The sequence below is a fragment of the Indicator indicator genome, chromosome 5, assembly GCF_027791375.1.
Source record: "Indicator indicator isolate 239-I01 chromosome 5, UM_Iind_1.1, whole genome shotgun sequence".
NCBI classification, from domain to species: Eukaryota; Metazoa; Chordata; class Aves; order Piciformes; family Indicatoridae; genus Indicator; species Indicator indicator.
In genome coordinates this window covers 30,378,801-30,400,260 of record NC_072014.1, presented here as the reverse complement: position 1 = coordinate 30,400,260, position 21,460 = coordinate 30,378,801, and the positions used below count along the sequence as shown (strand labels likewise).

The 21,460-nt window shown below is 41.1% G+C and overlaps 1 protein-coding gene across 1 annotated transcript; it reads left to right on the top strand.

The window, feature by feature from the left end:
- Positions 1 to 816: 816 nt before the first annotated feature.
- IQCB1 (IQ motif containing B1) lies at positions 817 to 18,682 on the top strand. Its single transcript, XM_054381247.1, has 13 exons — positions 817 to 934; positions 1,777 to 1,939; positions 3,553 to 3,682; positions 6,312 to 6,405; positions 7,465 to 7,564; positions 7,966 to 8,138; positions 10,104 to 10,216; positions 10,936 to 11,045; positions 15,570 to 15,712; positions 16,135 to 16,283; positions 16,739 to 16,867; positions 17,226 to 17,382; positions 18,459 to 18,682. Exons 1-13 carry the CDS (start codon positions 817 to 819, stop codon positions 18,680 to 18,682), a joined length of 1,803 nt encoding a protein of 600 aa, XP_054237222.1.
- The last annotated feature ends 2,778 nt before the right edge of the window (positions 18,683 to 21,460 follow it).

Below are 21,460 nucleotides of genomic sequence, written 5' to 3'. Positions count from 1 at the left end.
GCTGTTCCCCTGCGAGCCACGCATCACGGCCACCGTGGCCTTGGATTGGTCGACGCAGCGGCCCCTCTGTAGGTTTCCACGAGTAGATCTGTCGGAGGCGCCGGCTCGCACGCGGATATGCAAATAACACCCTCCTCCTGCAGGGGAAAGCTCTGGTTGGTGGAGAGATAGCCGCGACCACGCAGCTGGGAGGGGAGGTGGGGTGGGGCAGAGGCCGGGTTCGAGACGGTGGGTTCGGTTCGCCAATCCCCCCCGCCTCGAAGTGGGGGAGACCGCGCGCGGCGGTAACAGAGGTCGGGGGTGGGTGAGGACGGGAAGGGGCTTCCCTCAAAGCGGGCTTGTTCCTAGTGGCTTCTGCTGAGGGGGCTCCGCGGCACCAGGACCGGCCTTAGGGGAGGCCGTGAGGGCACGGAGGTGACTGTCGGTAGAGAGCGCCTCTTATTCGCCGCTCTGCAGCGCCTTGCCGCCGTCCCTCCGCCCCGCCTGCCTGTGGCTGAGGTGGTGTTGGCGGCCTTCAGGGTGGCCTCTCACGCTGTCCGTGCTGTGGGGCCTCTCTCGGACTGCCGGCAGAGCCGATCCTGCTGCACGCGGCCTCGAGAGGCGGCCTGAGGGAGCGTGAATTGCGCCTCCTCCATGTTGATTTCTTTCCTCAGGGGAGACTTGGGGCCGAGATGCGGAGCAGAGCGTCACCTTGCAGCTGATAGTGCAGGAGCTGGAGGTTTGATGGAACTAATGACTTAAAGACCCCATCTCTACACCGAAACAATTACGAAGTAAAGAGGCTTGAACCGATGGTTTTGCGGGCCTCTGTTTGCTATGGCCAACACAGCCAGTGCAGGTCTGGCAGCTGCAGACAACCGGGTATTTACCTTAGCTGCTGAGGTCACTGAGAGCAGAGAACAAGACATCCCCTTGCTACTGCTGAAGTTAAAGGGTAATTAATATAATTTTTAAAATAAAAATATGTGGTAGTGAAGCTTGGGCAATCCTCTGTTCTGCCTCCGTAAATACAGAAGGTTTTTCGGAGTATTTCTGGCAGGGATGGAAACTCCATAAAGCTGATGATACGGCTTTTCCTGAGAGTGGTATTGAGTGGCACCCGGCAACAATAAGAAGGAACTGGGGAGCAAGTGGAAAAGAAGTCTCCTCTCCCTCTCATCTGTCACGATGTTCACGATGTTCTGTTTCTCGATATGGGCAGGGATCTTACACTTGGTCAAATAGATTTCTCCCAGTGCTTTTGGACAGAGAGATGGAGTGGTCATCAGTATTCATTTTTTAAGTCTTAACATAAAAACCCAATGGTGAGCTCCCCATGTGACTAGCCCTGTCTTTGCCACATAGCCACGGCTCATAGAAATGGTAGAAACAAGTTAGGTCCTGTTCTAAATTGGGATGTAATTATAAGGAAGCTATATGTTTCACAGTGGTTGTGGTTTTATCTGGCCTAGGAAATTCATAGAAATGGGCTATATCCCAAGTAATGTATGTTTTACTTCTAAATGTATATTGAAAAAATGGAAACTAAGTTTAGCTATCCTTCCCAATTGTCGTATAATCTAACAAATGGACTGTAGCAGTAGGAGTGGAAAACACTGACAAAATAGTTTCAGCTGTTGTTAGCACTTCTAGAATTGTGTTAATCCTGGCACTGTACATGTATTGCTCTCATGTTTGTTTGTTTGTTTTTTTTTTTTGAGGGAGGTGTGGGGGGGAAATAAATCTTGTATATCAGAATTTTATGCTGCTCTTTGTCTCTCTCCTTTCTTCCCACAGGAATTTTAAATGATTCTTCTTTGGGATGTGAGGATTCAAAAAAAATAAAGCAAGATATATATGATTATAACTTGACTCAATACTGCATGCTGCTCCTTAGACAAGATCACTCTCGACTGCGTGAAGGCTGGGCTACTGCTGCCCAGCTAGCAGAGATACTGAGGTAAGACCAAAAGTTCTAGGAAGTTTGCTTCTTTTTTTTTTTTTCCCCTGGCCTTTTATCTTGCTTTTTTCTTTTCAAGCTGTAATACATTTGCTCCCATCGAGAGCAAGGCTTGTTGTTCAGGAAAGGCCAGGGTTAAAGTGCAGGGAGCAGTCAAGAGCAGAGGGGTCAGGCATAGCCTAATCGGTCCTGTTTAATTCATTCACATGGTGTTTCATTGAGCTGGGTAAACTGTTTGGTGGGAACAGTTTTTGTGTTACCCAGTAATTGCTAATTTTGAATTGCAGTTATTTTAAAAGGTTTGTTTACTTAGATTTCATCTTACAGAAATCTTTAGCCTCATTGACTCACAGCTTGGCTTTATTTAAATAATGTATTTAATACACCTTTTAAAAATATCTATTTGCATTTTAAACACAGTAGAGGACACAATTAATACAGACTTGATAGCTTGATGTAGTGATATTGTGAAAATGGTATTATTAAGTTTAATTCATAACTAGTAAATGCAACAACTTTAAACTCAAATCCCTCGTGATCCAATCTCAATTTTTAATGTCAGCATAAATAACATGTTTTACATTTTCCCCAAGTTGTACTTGATTTTGGCTTTACTAGGGTGCAGAATTCTAAGGCATGAAGCAATTAGGCAGCCGTCTCTTATTTATGCCATATCTGCAGTATGAATTGTTAATGCTACAAATTTCACTAAGAGATGCAAGATCTATCACCAGAGTTGTGCAATACTTAAATCATCGCCTATAAGCTATTTCAGTTTGCAGAAAAAACTGAAATTTATTTTAGCCATAAAAATGTCCTTTTGTAACTAGATGTATCTCAGCTTCTTGCCTAGAATTTGCTTTTCATGGGTTTTGGTAAGCAATGCTATACGTGTGTGCGTTCACAAAAAGCTCACAAAGATGGCAGAATGCAAAATTCATACAAAGTTAGGAAGACTCTTGTTGCACTAACAGAATTGAAAAACTTCCCAGTTGTAAAACACGAAGTTTCTTGTAAAAGTCTTCCAGAAATGACTGACGTTTTTAAGTTGAGTAAAATAAGACAGCCAAGATCTGAAAAACTGATTTCTAGCCTATGTTTATTCCTCAATTAGAGGAAAGTTTAAACAGACTTGCTGAAGATTTTGTGGTAAGTAATATTTTTTATACGTATTTTCACTGCCTGATCCTCACTCCTTTCATCATCATGCTTCCTATGGCAGATTTTTGTCTACCTCTCTATTTTGGCTTTTTTTGTTGTTGTTTTCATTTATGACCATCAGAGCTCTTCCTTAGTGTGTGAAACAAGCCTGGACAGATCCTATAAAGCTAAAGGAGAAAGTGCCTTAGATATGTTTTAAGCTGAGACATGCTACTATGAAGAGAAGTAGTATACTTGCTGTCTGAAGCCTGCTGGTGATTCCTCTTCCTTTTGAGGCAGCTACCTTGGAGCCGGTCACAGCAGTTAACTGTTGTTCAGAGTTGAATTGTCCCATGCCAGTGAAGCATTTCTCCAATGACGTGACATTCATTCAAAGCTGTTCAAACAGGCCCTCGACTATTCAGGTTGATTTTTTTCTTTCCTCCTTTTTTTTTTTTTTTTTCCCTTTTCAGTCATTGTTGTGTAGGACTAGAGGTAAAAGAAGATCCTGAGGAGTTTCACAAGAAATTTCTTCCTTCAGCTATAGACAACCTGCTGTTTTTGGGAAGACGCTTGCAAGCACGGTTTATCCGAGCAATCAAGGTATTTAAATTTCATAGTGAAGAGAGCAGAGAATCTCTATAAACTTTCCAAGGTCACATATTGTATAAGTGTGATATTATTATAGGAACACTGTATTATGAAAATTTATTTTCAGAAATTAACAGTTGTTTTTCTTATGCCTTGAAGCTCTGAAACTGAAATTTGTTATTGTGGAGCATTCAGTCCATTACAGTTTGTTACCATCGGTTTGTTTGAAGAGTTTGGCTACTGCTTTTCACAAGTTCTGGAGGTAGAGAAAAAGAATGCAAATTAGAAGTAGGAAAGAAGAGTTACAGCAGTATGACAGTCATGGTAGTGTCTCTTTAACTTTGCAATTAATTATTTCAGCCTTTGTAATGACTCTGTTCCCACTGCCTTATTCAGTGTTACAGAAAAACGTTTAGGAATTCTTAAATTTTTAATCACATTCATTGAAGTTTGTTTTCCATACAGTTTCTGCCACAAAATTAGCAAAAAATTCCCCAAATGCTCACTGCTTTTGAACCTGCATGCTGGGAACCCCAAAGGCAGACTTCGTGAATTTGTAGATTTGAACACTTGCACCCATTTCTCTCCCTCTTTGCAGAGAAAAAAAGGTTTTACCTGTCTTGGTTCCAGAGTCAGACAAAAAAATGAAACCACAAACAAAACCGATAAATAACTTAAATAATCAACCTCATTGACTCTTACAGTTTCTTTTAAAATTCCCACTTTCACATAGTGTCTCATTACTTGGCTCACTGGCTTTCTGCACATAGTCAGAGTTTTCCTGTGGAGAATAGATGGACACCACAAGCACAGCCAGTTCCCAGAAATACCAGTAGAGTAACACATTTTCTGTTACTTCAATACTTTAGATGCGTGTTTAGTGCTTACGAAGGATGCTTCCTGAATGACTTCCCAGGAGACTTGAGTCTTACCCACAATATGTAATTTCCTCCACACTTTCTTATTATGTCTCAGCTTACATGCTATTTGAGTCATGCTTGTGGGCAAAGATTTCTTTTGAATGCAAATGCAGTGTACATTATAATTAGTACTTCATCTTTTAAACCTTGTGGTCTCAGAGGTGACTGGGCACCCAGACTTGGTGCTGGCTCAGTGGAACTTCGGAAATCCCACTCTGCCAGCGGAGATTAGTAGTTTATTCTGTCCCCATTTGCTTTTTGCACAAGTCTTTGAAGTCAAGGGAAGCACCGAAATAACTTTTAGAAACTGACATACTGCCAAAACACAGATAATATTACAGCTTAACTTACTGCTGTGATTTTGTGTCTCTCATTGTCAGTAGGAGCCATATATAAAGTTAAACCATGACTGACGGCTGGTACTTACAGAACAGATCTAGGAGAGGCTTTCACAGAATCACAGAATTGCCTAGACTGGAAAAGATCTTTAAGATCACTGAGTCCAATCATTAACCTAACCCTGACAAATCCTGGACAAAAACAATATCCCTGAGCACAACACCTACGTGACTTCTAAATACCTCCAGGGATGGAGACTCCACTGCATCCCTGGTCAAGCCATTTCAATACCTGATAACCCTTTCAGTAAAGAAATCCTTCCTAATATCCAACCTAAACTTCCTTTGGGATGACTTGAGGCCGTTTCCTCTTGTCCTATCCCTTGTTATTTGTTTCAACAGACAGACCCCCACCTCTTTACAACCTCCTTTAAGGTAGTTGTGGACAGTCATAAGGTCTCCCCTGAGCCTCCTTTTTTCTAGGCTGAACAACATGGTACCCTCAGCTGCTCCTCATAAGACTTGTGCTCTAGGCCCTTCACCGGCTTTGTTGCCCTTCTTTGGGAAGACTCTAGTACCTCAATATCCTTCTCGTAGTGAGGAGCCCAAAGCTGAGCACTTTCCAGAGTTTCATTTGTGGAGGCTCAATGTGGGACATACCAGGTCCATTGCCATTTCTCAGCAATGTGGTACTATTGAAAGTCCCCTTACAGTCCCACACACAAAGATTTTAGATTTCCAGTGGCTTGTGGTTCACACCTGCAATGCACACTCAAGACTGTGAATGTGCATGTACATTCACATTTTAAAATGTGGGTTCTTCCTGGTCTTTTTTTCTAGTTGGTGTTATCACAGAATACAGAACACAGCCTGTTTGGTAAACTTCAGCTTACTTGTAGTTGGATGTTTGCTTCCAGACCTCCAACTAGGAGATGCTTCTGGATCCTCACCATGACAGTTTTTAGGAATCTTTTATTTAACTGTATCCTTAATTACTTTGTACCTTTTTCCCCCTGTGTTTTAATCTTAAATAATGTATTTCCCATTTTGTGGATTATGATGCATTCTTATATGTCTTCTTAGCTCTCCTATGCCATTAAATATTTTTTAAGGAGTAAACAAGACTTTTTTTCTCCCTGTTATGACTTCTACAGGAATGGATGTTTTTTAGTATATTTAGATTTTCTTAATTGATCTCTGGCCTTGAAGGACTTGCAAGTTGGTTGGTTTTCTTTTGACTGGTTTCTGCAATTTCAACAATCTCATCCAGGAATTTGACAACATCTCCAAGTTCCTGAAGTATACAAACATTCCCACTACATCAAGCTGAAGCCCTCATTGAGGATACTTACTGATGCTTTTACCTCCTTCTCTTTTGTTCAGGATAGAGAAAAACAAGATTTTTTACGCTGGTTCAAAACAGTAACTGATGCCATCTGCTGGCTGTTTGGTGGGCACATTCAACTGGCAGAGTGTGGTAAGGGAAAAATAAACCCATAAAACACCTGAAAATTTACTTATGGACACTACAGGCATCAAGAATTGCTTTTAAACTAATCTCCACATAGTTTTCTAAATTTCTAAATTAAATCAATCTCTTAAAGTAGTACACTCAACAGAAACAGCAATATCTAAAATGGAAAAGATCCAATAAAGGAAAGTACTAAAGGGCTCCCCTTCTGCTCTTTCAGACACAAATATTAAGTGTTCTTCTATAATTTCCCTTTGTAATTCTATACCTTGAAAAAAAGCAGACTTTTTTCTGGTAAGATACAATTGATTTTTTTCCTTTTTTAAAATTTTCGCCTATGTGTGATTAACATGGAGAGATTTGACCAGAGTTCATTGCCAGCCCTGAAAAGTGAATAGATTTGAAAACAGATTTCTGGAGCTGCCAGGAAATTTTACAAACTTCTAACAAACTTCACTATGCACTTCTAATCAAATAAGCTTTTAATTAAACCCGATGTTAATGATACTAATTTTCAAAGAGCAGAATTTGGGTTTGTTTCTAATACTGAACAAAATCCCAAAAATCATAATATGTGTAACTAAAACCACACATGGCCAGAAAAATTGCTAGACAGTGACACGCTAGAATAAAAAAGATGGTGCTTTGATGACATCAGTGAAGTTGCATTTAAATTAACCTGGTGTAACAAAGTGTCAAGGTTGAAGTCCTTATCTTTTCCAAATACTATTGCTCCAGTGATAATTCCACTGTTGTAATAAAAAAAGTGGTACTGGTGCAATATAAAAAGACTTTAAAGCTTTTATTCCATTGCAACACCAGTGCCTGAGGGATATCCCAAAGTAGGAAAAACAGGGCTCAATGTGTTTTTTGGATATTGAAGTAGTTTCCTTATTCCAGTAAGTTTCAGTGTAAAAATTGTAAAGGAGGAAGTTTGTTCCAGAAAAAGTGTCTGGTGTTACTTGTTTCATAATGGAGTTTGTTTGGTTGATGGTGTTTTCAAGTCTGGTTCTGACGGTATAATTTCTTATTTGCTTGTTTTTGTTTCTTGGTGTTTTTTTTCAGTACTGCAAAATGATCACTTCCTGCAGCTCTTAGTAACAGATGATGTTGAAACAGCAGCTATAATGATGTCTGTTTTACACAATATTTTGAGGGTCAATAGGTTAGTTGTTTTCATATCACTGATTTTTCTGAGTTTTAAATTTAAAACTTGGTTCATTACTGCCTAGTAAAGTATTTTCATATTCATATGCAAGAATTGTTGTGGGGGTTGGTTGGTTGGGTTGGGTTGGGTTTTTTGTTTGGTTTTTTTTGTGTGTGTGGTTTTCCGGGGGAGTGCGCAGAGGGGTTGGGGTTTTTTTGGCTAGTCTTTGTTGTAGAAATAGAATCAGTTGATTAAAACAGTCGAGCTGCCTGCTGAATGCCTGACACATCTGAAAATAATAATAATAATAGTAATAACACAAAACTGTTTACCAAACTGTTAAAAAGCTTAAAGTTTGTAACTATCACTTCAATTTTGTCCTCCCCTCACCCTTTTTATATTTTTTCTTCTTTTTAAAGTTCTGTCTTGGTTGAGGTTGATGAGGAGACCCTTCATTCTGTTTTGGATGAACTTGTTTACAAGATTTCATCTACTGCAAATCCTGTCATAGGAAACAGTGCTACAAAACTGCTGCTGTTGGTGGCAAAATCTGGCAAGCAGCTTGTGAAGTTAATCGCAGCTCGCTACAAAGGTTTGTAAACATGAATGGAACCACTCGCTTGGCCTCCTCTTACATTCATTGTATGAATACAAAGATGGAGTTTTTCCATCTCAGTGCAATAACTATCCAATACAGATGGAAAATGCAGTGCTGGGTTGTTTTATTTTTCAATCTTCTGTTCATTTTCGCTGTAGTTTAAGGTGCTGTGCCTCTTTGTTTCCTAGATTTACTTTCTTCTGTGTGTTGAGGACTCTGCGTGTGGCAACTTGTCTCTTAGCACTGTTGTGTGTTTCTTCCAACCTGCTGGGCTTTGCTTCTTTCTTTGTGATGTTCTGCATCTTTTTTTCCTGTACAGGCTGGATATTGAGTAGCAGGGTGCCTGCACTGCCATGATAAAAGGCGTGTGTCAGACATCTGCCAGTGTGCTAAGGCTCACTAGTCCAGAAACATGGAAGTTTTGCTTAAAGCCAATTTCTGACCTTGGCTGTTACAGGTGGAGACATTGGCTGAACCTCACACCTCCAAGACTAGAATCAGGATTCCAGGATGGCCTGGTATTTTTGTCTGCATGGCTTGACACATCTGAGAGGCATGCTTGTGGTGTGCCCTGTCAGTATCTGGAAGGTACATACAGCCATGTAGTCTGTACAGAAACTGGCAGATGGTTGTGTCACACCCACAGAACTTCTGTGAGGGAACTGCCTTGTGTGGTCAGTCTACATGCTTTTGCAGAGCTCAGGCAGTCTTAGGGTACCCACTGACTCCATGTGGAGTCTCATCTGTCTCTCTCCTGAAGCGTTCAACCATTGCAGTCTTCCCAAGATAGAAATGGCACCTCTCTCCTATCACACTTGCACTGTTTGCATGAAGGACTTTGTACTCCACATCCATATTTTGTAAGTCCATATGAGTGTTGGAGTTGTCCAGTGTATGAACTTGCTTATGGTTTGAAGATGGAAAAATTACTTGAATCTGCAGTTAGAATTACTGAACTGGTTTGGTTGGAAAAGACCTTGAAGATTGAGTCCAACCATTCTCTAACTCTACCAAGTCCCTCAGCACCGCATCTGTGCATCTTTTAAACACTGCTGTGGATGAGGATTCAACCACTTCCCTGGGAAGTCTGTTCCAGCCATTTGATAACCCTTTCAGTGAAGAAGTTTCTTCTAACACCCAATCTAAACCTCCACTGGTGTAACAAGAGTCCATTTTCCCTTGTCCTATTGCTCGTTACATGGTAGAAGAGACCAACACCCTCCTCCTTGCAACCTCCTTTCAGGTAGTTGTAGAGAATGATAAAGTGTCCTCTCAGCATCCTTTACTCCAGGCTGAACAATCTCAGTTCCCTCAGCTTCCCCTCGTAAGACTGTTCTCCAGAGGCTATCCAAATGTGCCTGCTGCCTGCCCTCCTTCCCTTTCCCTTCTCTGAGATTTGTCTGATATGTGACTGTCTACCTGTGTGCTGTGCACAGCACAGGGATTGTATGTCATGTGGGGGAAGCACAAGTGTGCTTTTTAGCTACTGTGACCCAGAAAACCTATTTTGTCTCAGGGATTGGATGCACATGTTCACAGTTAGACTGTTACACAGATAAGACATCAAAGAATTCCAGTTACAAATAAAATTTCTTATGAAAAATACAAAAGCTGTGCTAAATGCACCTGTCACTTCCATGGTGCTTTACATCCTTTTAGACCTCACTGAGAAGACACTGAAAGTGCATTCATAATTTAACTGCCAGTTATATAGACACAATAGACAGCAACTTGGGCATACAAAATTGCCATCACTGTACAGCACTTCTCCGTGAAGTGCTGAAATATCAGATAGTCATTGTTAATATTGTGGATTGAAACTCAAAGAGGACTGGTGATGTTCAGCTCTAATGTTCCTTTGCACATAGAATCAGATTTGATCTTTTGACTTGAAAATTGTTTGTCTGAAATCCTGAAAATTCACCTGAAAATATCACATGATTTCTCTCTCTGTTTTAGGATTAAAAGGACTTTTAAGTAAGCAGTGGACTGGAAAGGGATTTGACAGGGATCTCAATCAGCTCTTGGACCTGCTCTGCTCAGAACAATCCAATGAAAAAGGACAAATGCAGGTGAAACTTAATGAGACATTTGTTTGTGAAATCCTAGTTACATGTGACTTACATATGTTTAACCTGGATTTACTCTATCATTTTGGTGATACTTTTCAAAGCCTGTGGTAGTTTATTTAACTATATTAATGGATTTAAAGAGTTTCTGTTCATTAATTTTTCCTTCCATCAAGAGATTGTCCAGTTATTAAGGTATGGGACTGTGACTCTTGACTTCCTGTTGCATAGATTTCTGTACAACCATTGGGGGGAATGAATTTTTTTTTATTACTATAAACCAAAAATAACTGTATCTGCCTTTCTTGAATCAGTATTACAAGTTTAGATCTCTGAATTCTAGACAGCATTCATCTAGAGTTAAGTCATGTAGAGAAAATGTTCAGTAAGAACACCTTCTGGGCTGCCTTCCCAATAAAAGAGACAATGTGTGTTTTATGAACTTTTTAACAATTTTACATGCAGGTTTCTCAGAGACAATATTTTAAAGGAAATGAGAGTTGTGTTTGTAAAGACCTGCTTTCGTCTTCAGTAAAGCAGGGTGTTTTCTGCTTCTTTTGTTTGGTTGTGGGGGTTTTGTTTGGTTGGGTTTTTTGTAATATTTAAGAATAGAATTTTTAATTTAAATTTTTAGTGTGTGTTTGTTGCATTTCAGGGACTTCTGATCATACTGCCAATATTTTTCCTGCTGCTAATTCTTCAAACTGCTTTATTAATTTCAGAGGCAGCATCAAGCGGCTTGTATAATCCAGGCTATGTGGAGGGGATTTCAGACACGGAAAAGGCTGAAAAAGCTACCCCAAGCAGTGGCCACTTTACAGAGAAGCTTCAGGTAAACAGTATGGCTTTGTAAAAAGCAATAGAGAGAATAATCTAGTAAGGTTTGGCTTGTTTTTTCTCAGATCACAGAGTGACAGGAAAAATTTAGGTCGTCTCATTCACTGTTTGAGGTAGGGTCAGCATGGGAGACTGTGATGACAACCTTCATAGAGTCAAGGAAAATGATATCCCATGCTTTCCCTTTGTACACAGAGCCAGTCATCTCATCACAGGAGGCAATCAGGCTGGTCAAACATAAATTGCTGGCTGTTCCCATTTACCTTCCTGTCCTCCCTGGAAATAGCCTCCCTGAGGGTTTGTTCCCAAGTTCAAGGGCATAAGTTTGGGCTTAACCAAGAATTCCTTCATCTTGAAGATGCCTTTTTCTAGGCAGCTGTTATTTCTGAAACATAAAGGTAATGTAATACCAACACGAGCTGTTTCACTACAGATTCTTTTAGCAGAAACATCCAAACAATGTGCTTTTCCAGCAGTACCAAACTGCCACTTCTAGTGCCAAAAGCTCCAACTGTCCCTTTTCCAGCTGCCAGATTTCTCTATAAAAAAACTTACTTTTATGATGCTTCTGTTTTCTGTGTAAAAATTTGACACGTGGAAAATTACAGCACACCGTAGCATGGGATTGCGCTAAATGGCACTAGAAGATGATATACTATCAGTGGAACAGTTAACTGGGTCACAGTTAACAATGCTAAACTCCAATGTGGAGCTGTCCTGGAGTTTCTAATCTACCATCCAGAGTGCTGGCAGAAGCCAGAGCCCATAGTGCTTGCTCAGTATAGTACTTGCAAGACTTTGTTCTTCATTAATATTTGAAATCTTTGAGTCTCAGAAGTGGAGTAACTTCACTGACCTGGAAATAGCACCACAGAAGAATGAAGCTATACAAATAATGCTTGTCTTACTTGAAACAGGATTTCAGCAGTAATGTTAGCACGTTAGACTAACTCTTTCGAGAAATGTGAATTTAACAAAAGTTAAAGGATCTAAATCAAGTTCAAACTCCACAGTAGATTTTGTCAACCTTTTTTGGCACATGTTGAGCATTACTGTGTCAAAACGGAATATTAGAAATCAGTTCATCAAATCTAATTGTGTTATGATCAAGGTGTTAGAAAGCAGACAGCTGTGTAAATCCTGAAAGTGTGCAGGGGCAATCAATGTGTCTATTAACGGTCACCTGCTGCTCCAGCTTTTTTGACGAAACACCAAGAATGACGTCTTTGCCATTCCTTCCACAAAACATTTTAAGACAGGCATATTGCAGGTCTGCAAGCTAAAAGCATGACCAAAAAAAACTTGGATGCTGGGCTAAGACATAATACAGTAAACCAGAAGGAAAAGGGTTGTGAGGCTGTCAGCAGTCAACAAGCTACTTAACTTTCTTGTGTCCTATTTTCACTATTATAAGGATTAGTGTGTGCCTCATAAGTAGTTCTTGAGTCATTGAAACAAACTTTTGACTGTGTTTATTTAATATTCAGAGCAATGGAAATGTATGAATATCTTTACAGCTGTGTGTTCATGGCTCAGTCAGTACCAGTGCACTGAGTAAATACACTAACTATAGAGCTCCTGTATTGTGTTTTTTCTGTCTAGGTCAAAGCTGCACACTGAAAATTAGTGTTTGGAATACTGCAAGCATTACTTTACAAAAGCTTTCAAGGGGATTTTTAAATTTTTAACAGTGAGAGTTTGGTTATGTTCACAGATTTGTTTTAGAATAAGTGTGATTAAATGCTGCTGAGGCTGAAACTCTAGACTTGGCTCACCTGCAGCTTCAGAGGAAGATCTTAAACTGCAAGTTTTAAGTTTAAAGTTTGTCAGATTCTGTGGTTTCAGAAATGTCTCCTCAGTGAATATTAAAGCCTGTCATCTTTCCTTGAAGTTAGTTTACTAAGTGTAGAACTGTAAAAAAAAGGCAATAATTTGTATTAATCATGCATCAACAATCAAACTATTTTATATCACAGTATCACACAGTATATCAGAGATTGGAAGGGACCTCAAGAGATCATTGGGTCCAACCCCCCTGCCAGAGCAGGATCACTTAGGGTAGTCTGCACAGGAACACATCCAGGTGGGTTTTGAAAGTCTTCAGAGAAGGAGACTCCACAACCCCCCTGGGCAGCCTGTTTCAGTGCTCCGCCACCCTCACTGTAAAGAAGTTTCTCCTCATGTTGAGGTGAAATCTTCTATGTTCTAGTTTGAACCCATTGTTCCTTGTCTTACCACTGTGAACCACTGAAAAGAGCCTGGCCCCTTCCACTTGACACCCATCCCTCAGATATTTATAGACATTGATCAGATCCCCTCTCAGTCTTCTGTTCTCAAGACTAAATAGCCCCAGGGATCCTAGTCTCTCCTCATAGGGGAGATGCTCAAGTGCCCTAATCATCCTCGTGGCTCTCTGTTAGATTCTCTCCAGCAGTTCTCTGTCTCTGTTGAACTGGGGAGCCCCAAACTGGACACAAGTATTCCAGGTGTAGTTTCACCAGGGCAAGAGATCATCAGAGGGAGGCGGTTCCCTGCCAGGAACTGCTGGAGGAAGCTTGGATCTTACTCTCCATTTGTTTTGCCTCTATTCAGAGGTATTTCCCTGTCACAGTGTGGTCTTGTGCAAACAAATGAGTCTTATCATTAGGAGAAACAGAGAATGAAGAACATGTGCTTGGCAGACTACATGGGAAAGAATCAGTATAAAAGAAATAGTTAAATACCTGACAGACACTACTGACCAGTTTCACAGTTGTACATCTGAGAAGTTCATGAAACATTCTTGCTGTTTTCCACATAAGTGAAACTGATAAAAATTTCTAGGGAAAAGTATTAATAGCTTTATCAAGAAAATGTCATCAAAAGTCCTGTTCAATCCGGTGACGTCATTCCACTTAGAAGTATAATATCTGCCTGCCTGGATTTAAAATGCAGAGATTTACACCTCTAATTCACAGAAATGTGTGGGCTGAAACCCTCTAGTTTCCTTGAGCCTGTTCTTGATGTAATCACATATATCATGATCTGTCTCTGTAGGTAGATGTGTGGGCCCACTTCAAGTGTGTATTACTGTCATAAAAAGATTATGGTCTTTCAGATCATGGTAGAACCTGTTTTTATCAGTTCAGGCCTTAAATCCAGAGCATGCCTTTCACAAAATAGTTTCTATTTCACCTTTCCCCACCTAGTAATGGAGACTGAGGAGAAAGTATGGTTGGTACAAAAATTACGACTTCATTTATACTAGTCATGTGAAACACACAAATAATACTACTGCAAGTCTGAAGGTATGTGACATGCAGCAATACCAAAGGTGCTGCACATTAGTTCTAGTCCACACCCTTTTGCTCCATATTTCTGGCACCCCTTAGGCCTGGTCTCTGTTCTCTTCCTTAGTGCTTAGTGTGCTCCTTTCATGTCCCTGAAGAAATGCTAGAGGAGAGCAGAACTCAGGGCTGTGGGCCCAGTGGGACTACTGAGGTCCAGAGTGGGCACGTGACATTGCTGCAACAATGAGAAGGGGTCACAACATGACCTCATTGTGGGGTGAACTTGTCTCAAGTGTTAAGCTGCTAGTGAGGTCAGGTCCATCGGGATGAGGAGGGGTAGTGAAGGGAGGCGGAGCTCTAGCTCACAGCTTCTCGTGTATCACTGAGATCATGTCCAAATTGTCTTGGTAATGATTAATATCTATACATCAGTGTACTTAGTATCAATATATTGGTGTCCATATTAATATGTTAGTGCATATATAATTTATATACAGCCTATTATTAGCTTAAACACTCCAGAGCCAGTTACAGAGTTTTCACTTGTCTCAACTGTGAAACATCTCCTGGGGCTTTTCCCATGGCAAGCGCAGCAGGGCAACATCCTAACATCAAATCGAAACAACTACTACAGATCAGGAAGAGTTTGTGAAAAAAATCAAAACAAACCTTTCTTAGCATTCTGTTAACAAAGTGGATGGAGAAAATGTGTCAATCTCTGTTTCCTGGAGAAAAAGAAAATCCTTCCAGATTTAAGAAGTGAGCCTTAAGAGGCAACATTCTGATCTGCCCTTGCAGTGGATGCAAAAATAATAGCATATACTATGGAAAGCAGGTGCCATGCACGCTAATGGATGCAATAGAAGTGGTGCATACTGGTGCAGATGGCTAATGTTGCCTAACCTCTTCCCCAAATGATGGAATCAAAATCGTTGTAGTTCATGCTAGCTGAGAACGTCCCACATGGAGCATCATTCCCTTCAGGGTCCTTAGGACTTTGCCTTAAGTAAAAATATATTCTTTGATTTGACACCACATGGAGCGACTGGCTCAGAACTTTTTTGTGGCTGTGGATAGTGTGATAATTTATTAGCTTATGGGTGGTCCTGCAGCCAAGGCTGGGATGGCAGATTATTTTGTGGATTTCCTCCCTTGATGCTGGACTACTTAACACACACACAAACACACAAAAAGATGTTTTTAAGAAATATACAACTTAAGCTAATTGTTAATGCATTTGTCTGTTGCAGAGCTAAACGGGAACAGGAGCTGCAGCATTTGAAAAAGCAGAAAGAAGATGAGGCTCTGAAACTGCAAATGCAACTTCAGAGACAGAGGGCCAGGAGACTCTTCCATGAACGACAGCTGGCCTTACTGGAAATAATCCATGCCAGTATGATTTATATTAAACTATATCAGAAGATTAAACTATCTGTGACTCCTTAAGAATAGTTTCCTCAAACATATTTCTTAATCTTGTATGTCTGTTTGCACTGTAGTCTTACTGTCTCTTCTCCTGACCCAATTATGTGACAGAACATGCTAATTTAACAAGGGCTCAGTAATTACTGATCAAGATCTGCTGCCTTCAAAATGGTGCAGGAGAAAGGAAGACTCAGTTTTCTTGTAATAAAGCTCCATTGCAGCTACAAGGCTCTGTGACATGGCCCACAGCTAGCAGAACTTGAATGAAGAGGGGATTTTCAACTGATAGCACCCATGCTTTTGTGGGTATTATCTAGTCTGAGAACAGAAAATGTAAATTAAGAGATATCAACCCACAGTCTTAAAACCAGATTTGTGTAACATCTGTAGGTCAGGTAAATAAGTACATGGAGGAAATGGAGGGAAAATCAGCATTAACTATCCAGAGATTCTGGCGAGGCCATAGAGCAAGAAGAAATTTTCATCAGCAGAGACAGTCTCTTAAGGAATATAAAGCAGCTGTCATCATTCAGAGAGCAGTAAGTATATATACTTTGTTCTGGCACTGGATAGGACTGAGTGTGATGGATGCCCTAAAAAGCTCTGCTTATTCTCTTACTCTTTACATAGCCATAATTTATTAAATAATTATTCAGAGGATATCAGTCTAAAGCCACAAGTTGCTTAGAAAGGTTAAACCTCACATAGGTTGCAAAGTCTGATACAGTCTTATAACTAAAATACAAGAGCTGGCACTTTGAAGCCTAAGGTTGGAATTTTACCTCACTAAAGATGAGTCAGTAATTTATTAGGAGTGTTCTTACTATTTAGCGTTCATGCTGACAGTTGTATCTTGTCTTTTTAGCATCATACCAAATTTATGCTTTAATAGATGCAGTATGAAACATTTTTCTTTCATTGACTGATTACAAACAAAGTGAGAAGACAGACTTCCTATCTGTGATTGTCATATTCTTGTGTGTTCTTTACAAAGGCTTGTAAATTCTTGGAAAAACGAAGAAGGAGGAGACCTCTGTCTCCTTGGAAAGATCCCAAGGGACTCACTGATGAGCAAAAGCTAGCTTTGCAGCAGAAGGTGGATGACTACATCAAATTGCATCCGGTCTGTTTCTTAGTCATTTCATAATTCACATTAATGATGCAACATAAAATACATTCAGCTTCATAAATTCTGATCAAGATAATTCATTTGAGGTATGCATATATTAACCCTGCTTGTTTGAGAGCAAGGTACTAGTATATTGGGAGTTTTAACCATTAGTCTAATAAAAAGGATCAAAGCAACCTGTAATTGGGAAATGTATATACTTGATGATGGATAGCTTCAGAGAGAGCTGCAGAGGAAGCAGAATTATTAACAATTAAGAACAGCATTTGCATTCCTCGTTTAGACATTATTCTGCTCCCAAAAGATTTAAAATAGCAGCTCCTAATGGTAACAAACTGTTATTTTCCTCCAGGCTTCCCAAATGTCAGAAGAAATGAGTAAGGAATTACATATGCAGGCCCAGGAAAAGCTGGCGCAGTTCCTGTTGAGGAGCAGAGTGGATCAGAGAGCAGTGCAGCGGAGAGAGTTGTTACTGGCTCAGGTCAACACTGATGTGGAGCTGCTACTGAGTATGTGACTGAGTATGGTCATAGTTTTGATAACTGCTTGGATTAAATTAATTGAGAGAGAAAATTAGAGGGAACAGTAGTAAAGCCCCATTTCAAAACTGAAGTATCTTTCTTCTTTGCTATGTGCCTTGAGATTCAGGCTTTATTAGAGATTGTCCAGGTGTTGCTGTAGGTTAAGTATGCACATCTGCTTTCCAAGGAGCAGCTTATTCTTCTGCTAAAGGTCTCTCTCTGACAAGTTCACAAGGAAAATGGTATGGCTGTAAAAGGCATTAAAATTTCTAAGAAGAGGATCTCACACAGCCTCTTCCTCTACATTTGATTTGCTTTGTTCTTTTTTCTTGTATACTAAGGTGCTGGTTGAAGGATTCTCACCTCTTCCAGACAGAGAGGGAAATCTTTGAGCTGTGAATTCCAAGTCACGTTTTCATTTTTTCTAGCCTGGCTTTATTTGATAGAATATTCACTGTTGTGCTATCTTAATTCCAGGTAAGCAGCCAGGAGCGAAAGAATGAGAATAGCAAACTGCAGCCACCAGAGAGCACCCAAGCTGGGCAAAATTCAGCAAGTGATGAATTCGATTATTTAGTGTGTCACGTGCCATGTCACTGCAGCTCATCATGCCCTGAACAGGCAAATCAGCATCACAGCCTTACACTGTGCTGAGTTCCCCAGGCAGGGAATAAGCAGTGCTGCTGCACCAGAGTAGTGGAAACCCTGGACTGATGTCGCCCTGCACAAGGAGCACTGATGTAGCAGTAGCAACCAGGAGCTCCTCTTTATATTAGGTCGTGGTTTCACAAGAAACCATTTTGGTAGATGCCACCACTGCTCCTGAAGGAAGTAGTTCTGCTTTCCTTCTTGTCCCTCCCCCATTTAGTATTTTTTTTCAGGTAAGTCTTAATTTGGATTGCTTCTCCAGTCACATTTGTCATGCAACCATAACATGCCAGCACGGGGAAGGGAGTGACGTAGAACGTTGGGAAGTGGGAGGGTAGTGCTCCTTTTTTTTTTTGTTTGGAATACTTGTAAAACCATGAACAAAATACAGAATACTCTTCTCTGTGTTCTTACAGATGCTCCAGGCTTAGCAGAGACCACAGAAAAAGATCTTCATGTCTTTATGAGTCGATCAATCTCTGTAGCTACCAAGGCAAGGCAATCTCATAACGCTGTGCTGAAGTACACTCGCTGGCCATGGTGGAAGAAGCTTGAAGATGAGTTTATGGAGGATGGTGTCATTCCTGATGATGCTCTAAATGCAGAGCTAGGAACTATTTGTGGAAAGAAATCCTCTTAGTAATCCTTCTTAGTCAGAAGAATTTCTTACTCAACCAGACTCATACCTTGTACTTTGCTTATGTTTTAAGGAAGGAAGACACTTGACCAAAGCAATGAAAGCACTGAAAAAGAGCAAAGCCTTGTTTTAGTGCATTTTACTTATCTTATTAAGAATCTCTTCTTGTACATCAGCAATTAGATCCTATTGATTGTGCTGTTCCCAACAGGATTTAAATACTGTAGTTGTAAATGAGGATATTTTGTAATTTGTATCACTCTAAAATAAGTTTATAACCTTTGGCTTTTCAGTTCTTATTCATAGTGGGATGTGTAAAGAGTCACACCACTGTAAAAGCCTGGGATTTTATAGTAAAACATTTTATCAGGTGATGTGCTTTGAGGTAAAGATAGGTTCAGAACAAACCAAGACACCAGTAAGATGTCAGGCAAGCCCTGGGCAGGCTGGTTGTTTGCAGCAGGGTAGAAGAGCTAATGCCAGTTAGCACTGGCAAAGTTAGCCTGAGGAACCTCCCCCATCCTCTTGAAAGCAACAAGGGAAAAAGCAAGGGGAGGTAAAAAAATGCCAGTTCTTTCCACAGCCAATGCAGTGCATTGTAACATGGGCACAGTCCAAACTGTTGTATGGGATTGTAGCTACTGTGTGACCATCTGGACTATCAGCTCTGGCCTCTTAAACCATGCAGACACTATTTAATCCAGAAATGTCTCCACAGCACAGGGCTGCTGCAGTCCCTGTGACCTGGTACACAATAGAAACCTACAGTCAAGGACTGAAGGCTGCTGCTCATCAAAGTTCCCAGAAAGCAAGGAGAACTGGAGGCTGCAGCTTGTGCTGTAGGTACCTGAGCTATTTTTTATGGGAAAGGCCCAGAGAGTCTTAAGAATTATATCTTACCTTACTGCAGAGATGGACAAAGTGTAGTGATTTCTGCCAGTTGTATGTGGGCAGCAACACTGGCTCAGCATATTTGTTTTCCATTCTCTATTTAAGGTTTTAATTTTAGAGGAGATGAATGGAAAAACAAATCAATAGAAATAGTGGGCAGAAGCCCAAGCCCTTTCAGATGCAGCTGATACATTGAAATTAATAACTGGACAGCTGCCAAGAGGAAGAGCTGTGCTCTATGTTGATTTTTCTAACAGAGTTGTGATGTGGAAGACTTTGAATTGGCTTTCAGTTCCTTTCTTGGAGAGTTAACTGGTGGAACAGTCCGTTAAGTATTCGCCAGGGCACTTGCACGTGTCTGTTGAGTTACATATTGCTCTGCATCACCCTGCTATTAGTTTTAGGCCATGTCCATAGCAGGACTACCAAAATGGAGGGGCTCTTTAGCACAGGAGGATGTTCACAAAGGTGCTCTGCTTAACGTATTTTATGTAAAGAGCTGAGCCCCATGGCCAGTGTTAAATTGCAAGTGAATTACAGAGCCATCTTTCCAAAAGCCATTCGTTGTAGAGGCCTTTGCTGCTCACTGCCATTGCAGTGGATAATAAACTCTCCTTTGGAATATGCAGTTTGATGGATAATGAGAGTTTTAAGTGAAGAGAGGAAGGTGTGGTCTTGCTGGATGAATTCAAGTTGCTGTGTCATGTATCACTAGCCCAGCAGCACAAATTTCCCCACCCCTGCCCTGACAAATAAAAATGCCTTTTCTTACTTATTGCTTGTCACCAGATCTCAGTCATCTCTGCTTTACAGACCAGGGAGGCAAGAGAGAACCATGAGGGAGGATACCAATGGCCAGATACAGCTCTACAACCTGCCACTTGTATCTGTTGCTGGCAGAACAAGCCAAAAAGGAGCCACAACAGCATGCCGAGACAGAGCTGGGAGATGCTCTCAGATGCCAGTTGCCATGGCCAGCTTGGAGCCTGGGCCCAGAAAAAGAGATCCTCAGCTCCTCTGATGCCCTCTTCACTCAGAGGTGGGAGGTATTTGGCATTGCTTGGCTCATCCTCTTTTCAGATCTTCCTGCACCACACACAGGACATGCTGCTGGAGATTTATTTCACTGCAGCTCCTTCTGGAATAAAGTACTCCTACCTGAATCATGGAAGCAGAAACAGAGAGCTGAACAGCAGCCATCCCCAGCCTGCTACCAGGTGAACAGTCCTGTCTGGGTTATATGATTACCCAAAAAATGACTGTAGGAGAGGCTGTGAGCCAATATGGCTCCAGTCCTGCTCCTGATTGTCTGCTTGCCACACACCACACCTGAGACATGCCCATAAAACTGGAAGCTGTTGCTTGGGCATAAACATGCTGCACAGGTGATCAAGACAGGTAGAAAAATGGACAGAACTTGGCCGTGTCCGGCAGGTCTGGGCTGTGCCACTTTGGATAGCAAGCAGGCCAGCCCCAGTAGCTTGGAGACAGGCCTTGCTCAACCCAGAGGAGGCATGGAGGCGTCCTCCTGCCTGCATGGGGTGACAAACCTGGGAGGCACACTGTGATGAGGAAGGGAAGAGGTGAAGCCAGAGCTGCAATGGCAGTCATGCTCAGGTCATTAAATACTGACACTGCCTAAGCTGGCCTGCGGGGGTGATTTAGCTGAATTGCAGGTTTCTGTTGCTCCATTGCTGTGATGAATTGGACCAATTTGTCATGTGGTTTTATTTATTCCTTCGAGTAATGCTGTACAGGAACATTATTGCTCCAGCAAACAATGCAGAAAACAAAATCCTCTGATGCTTGTGGATAAAAAAGAAGGGACAGCAACTGGTCATCTGCTTCAGGTGCCATCAGAGTCAGGGAGCAGGAAGAAGGCAGCAAAAG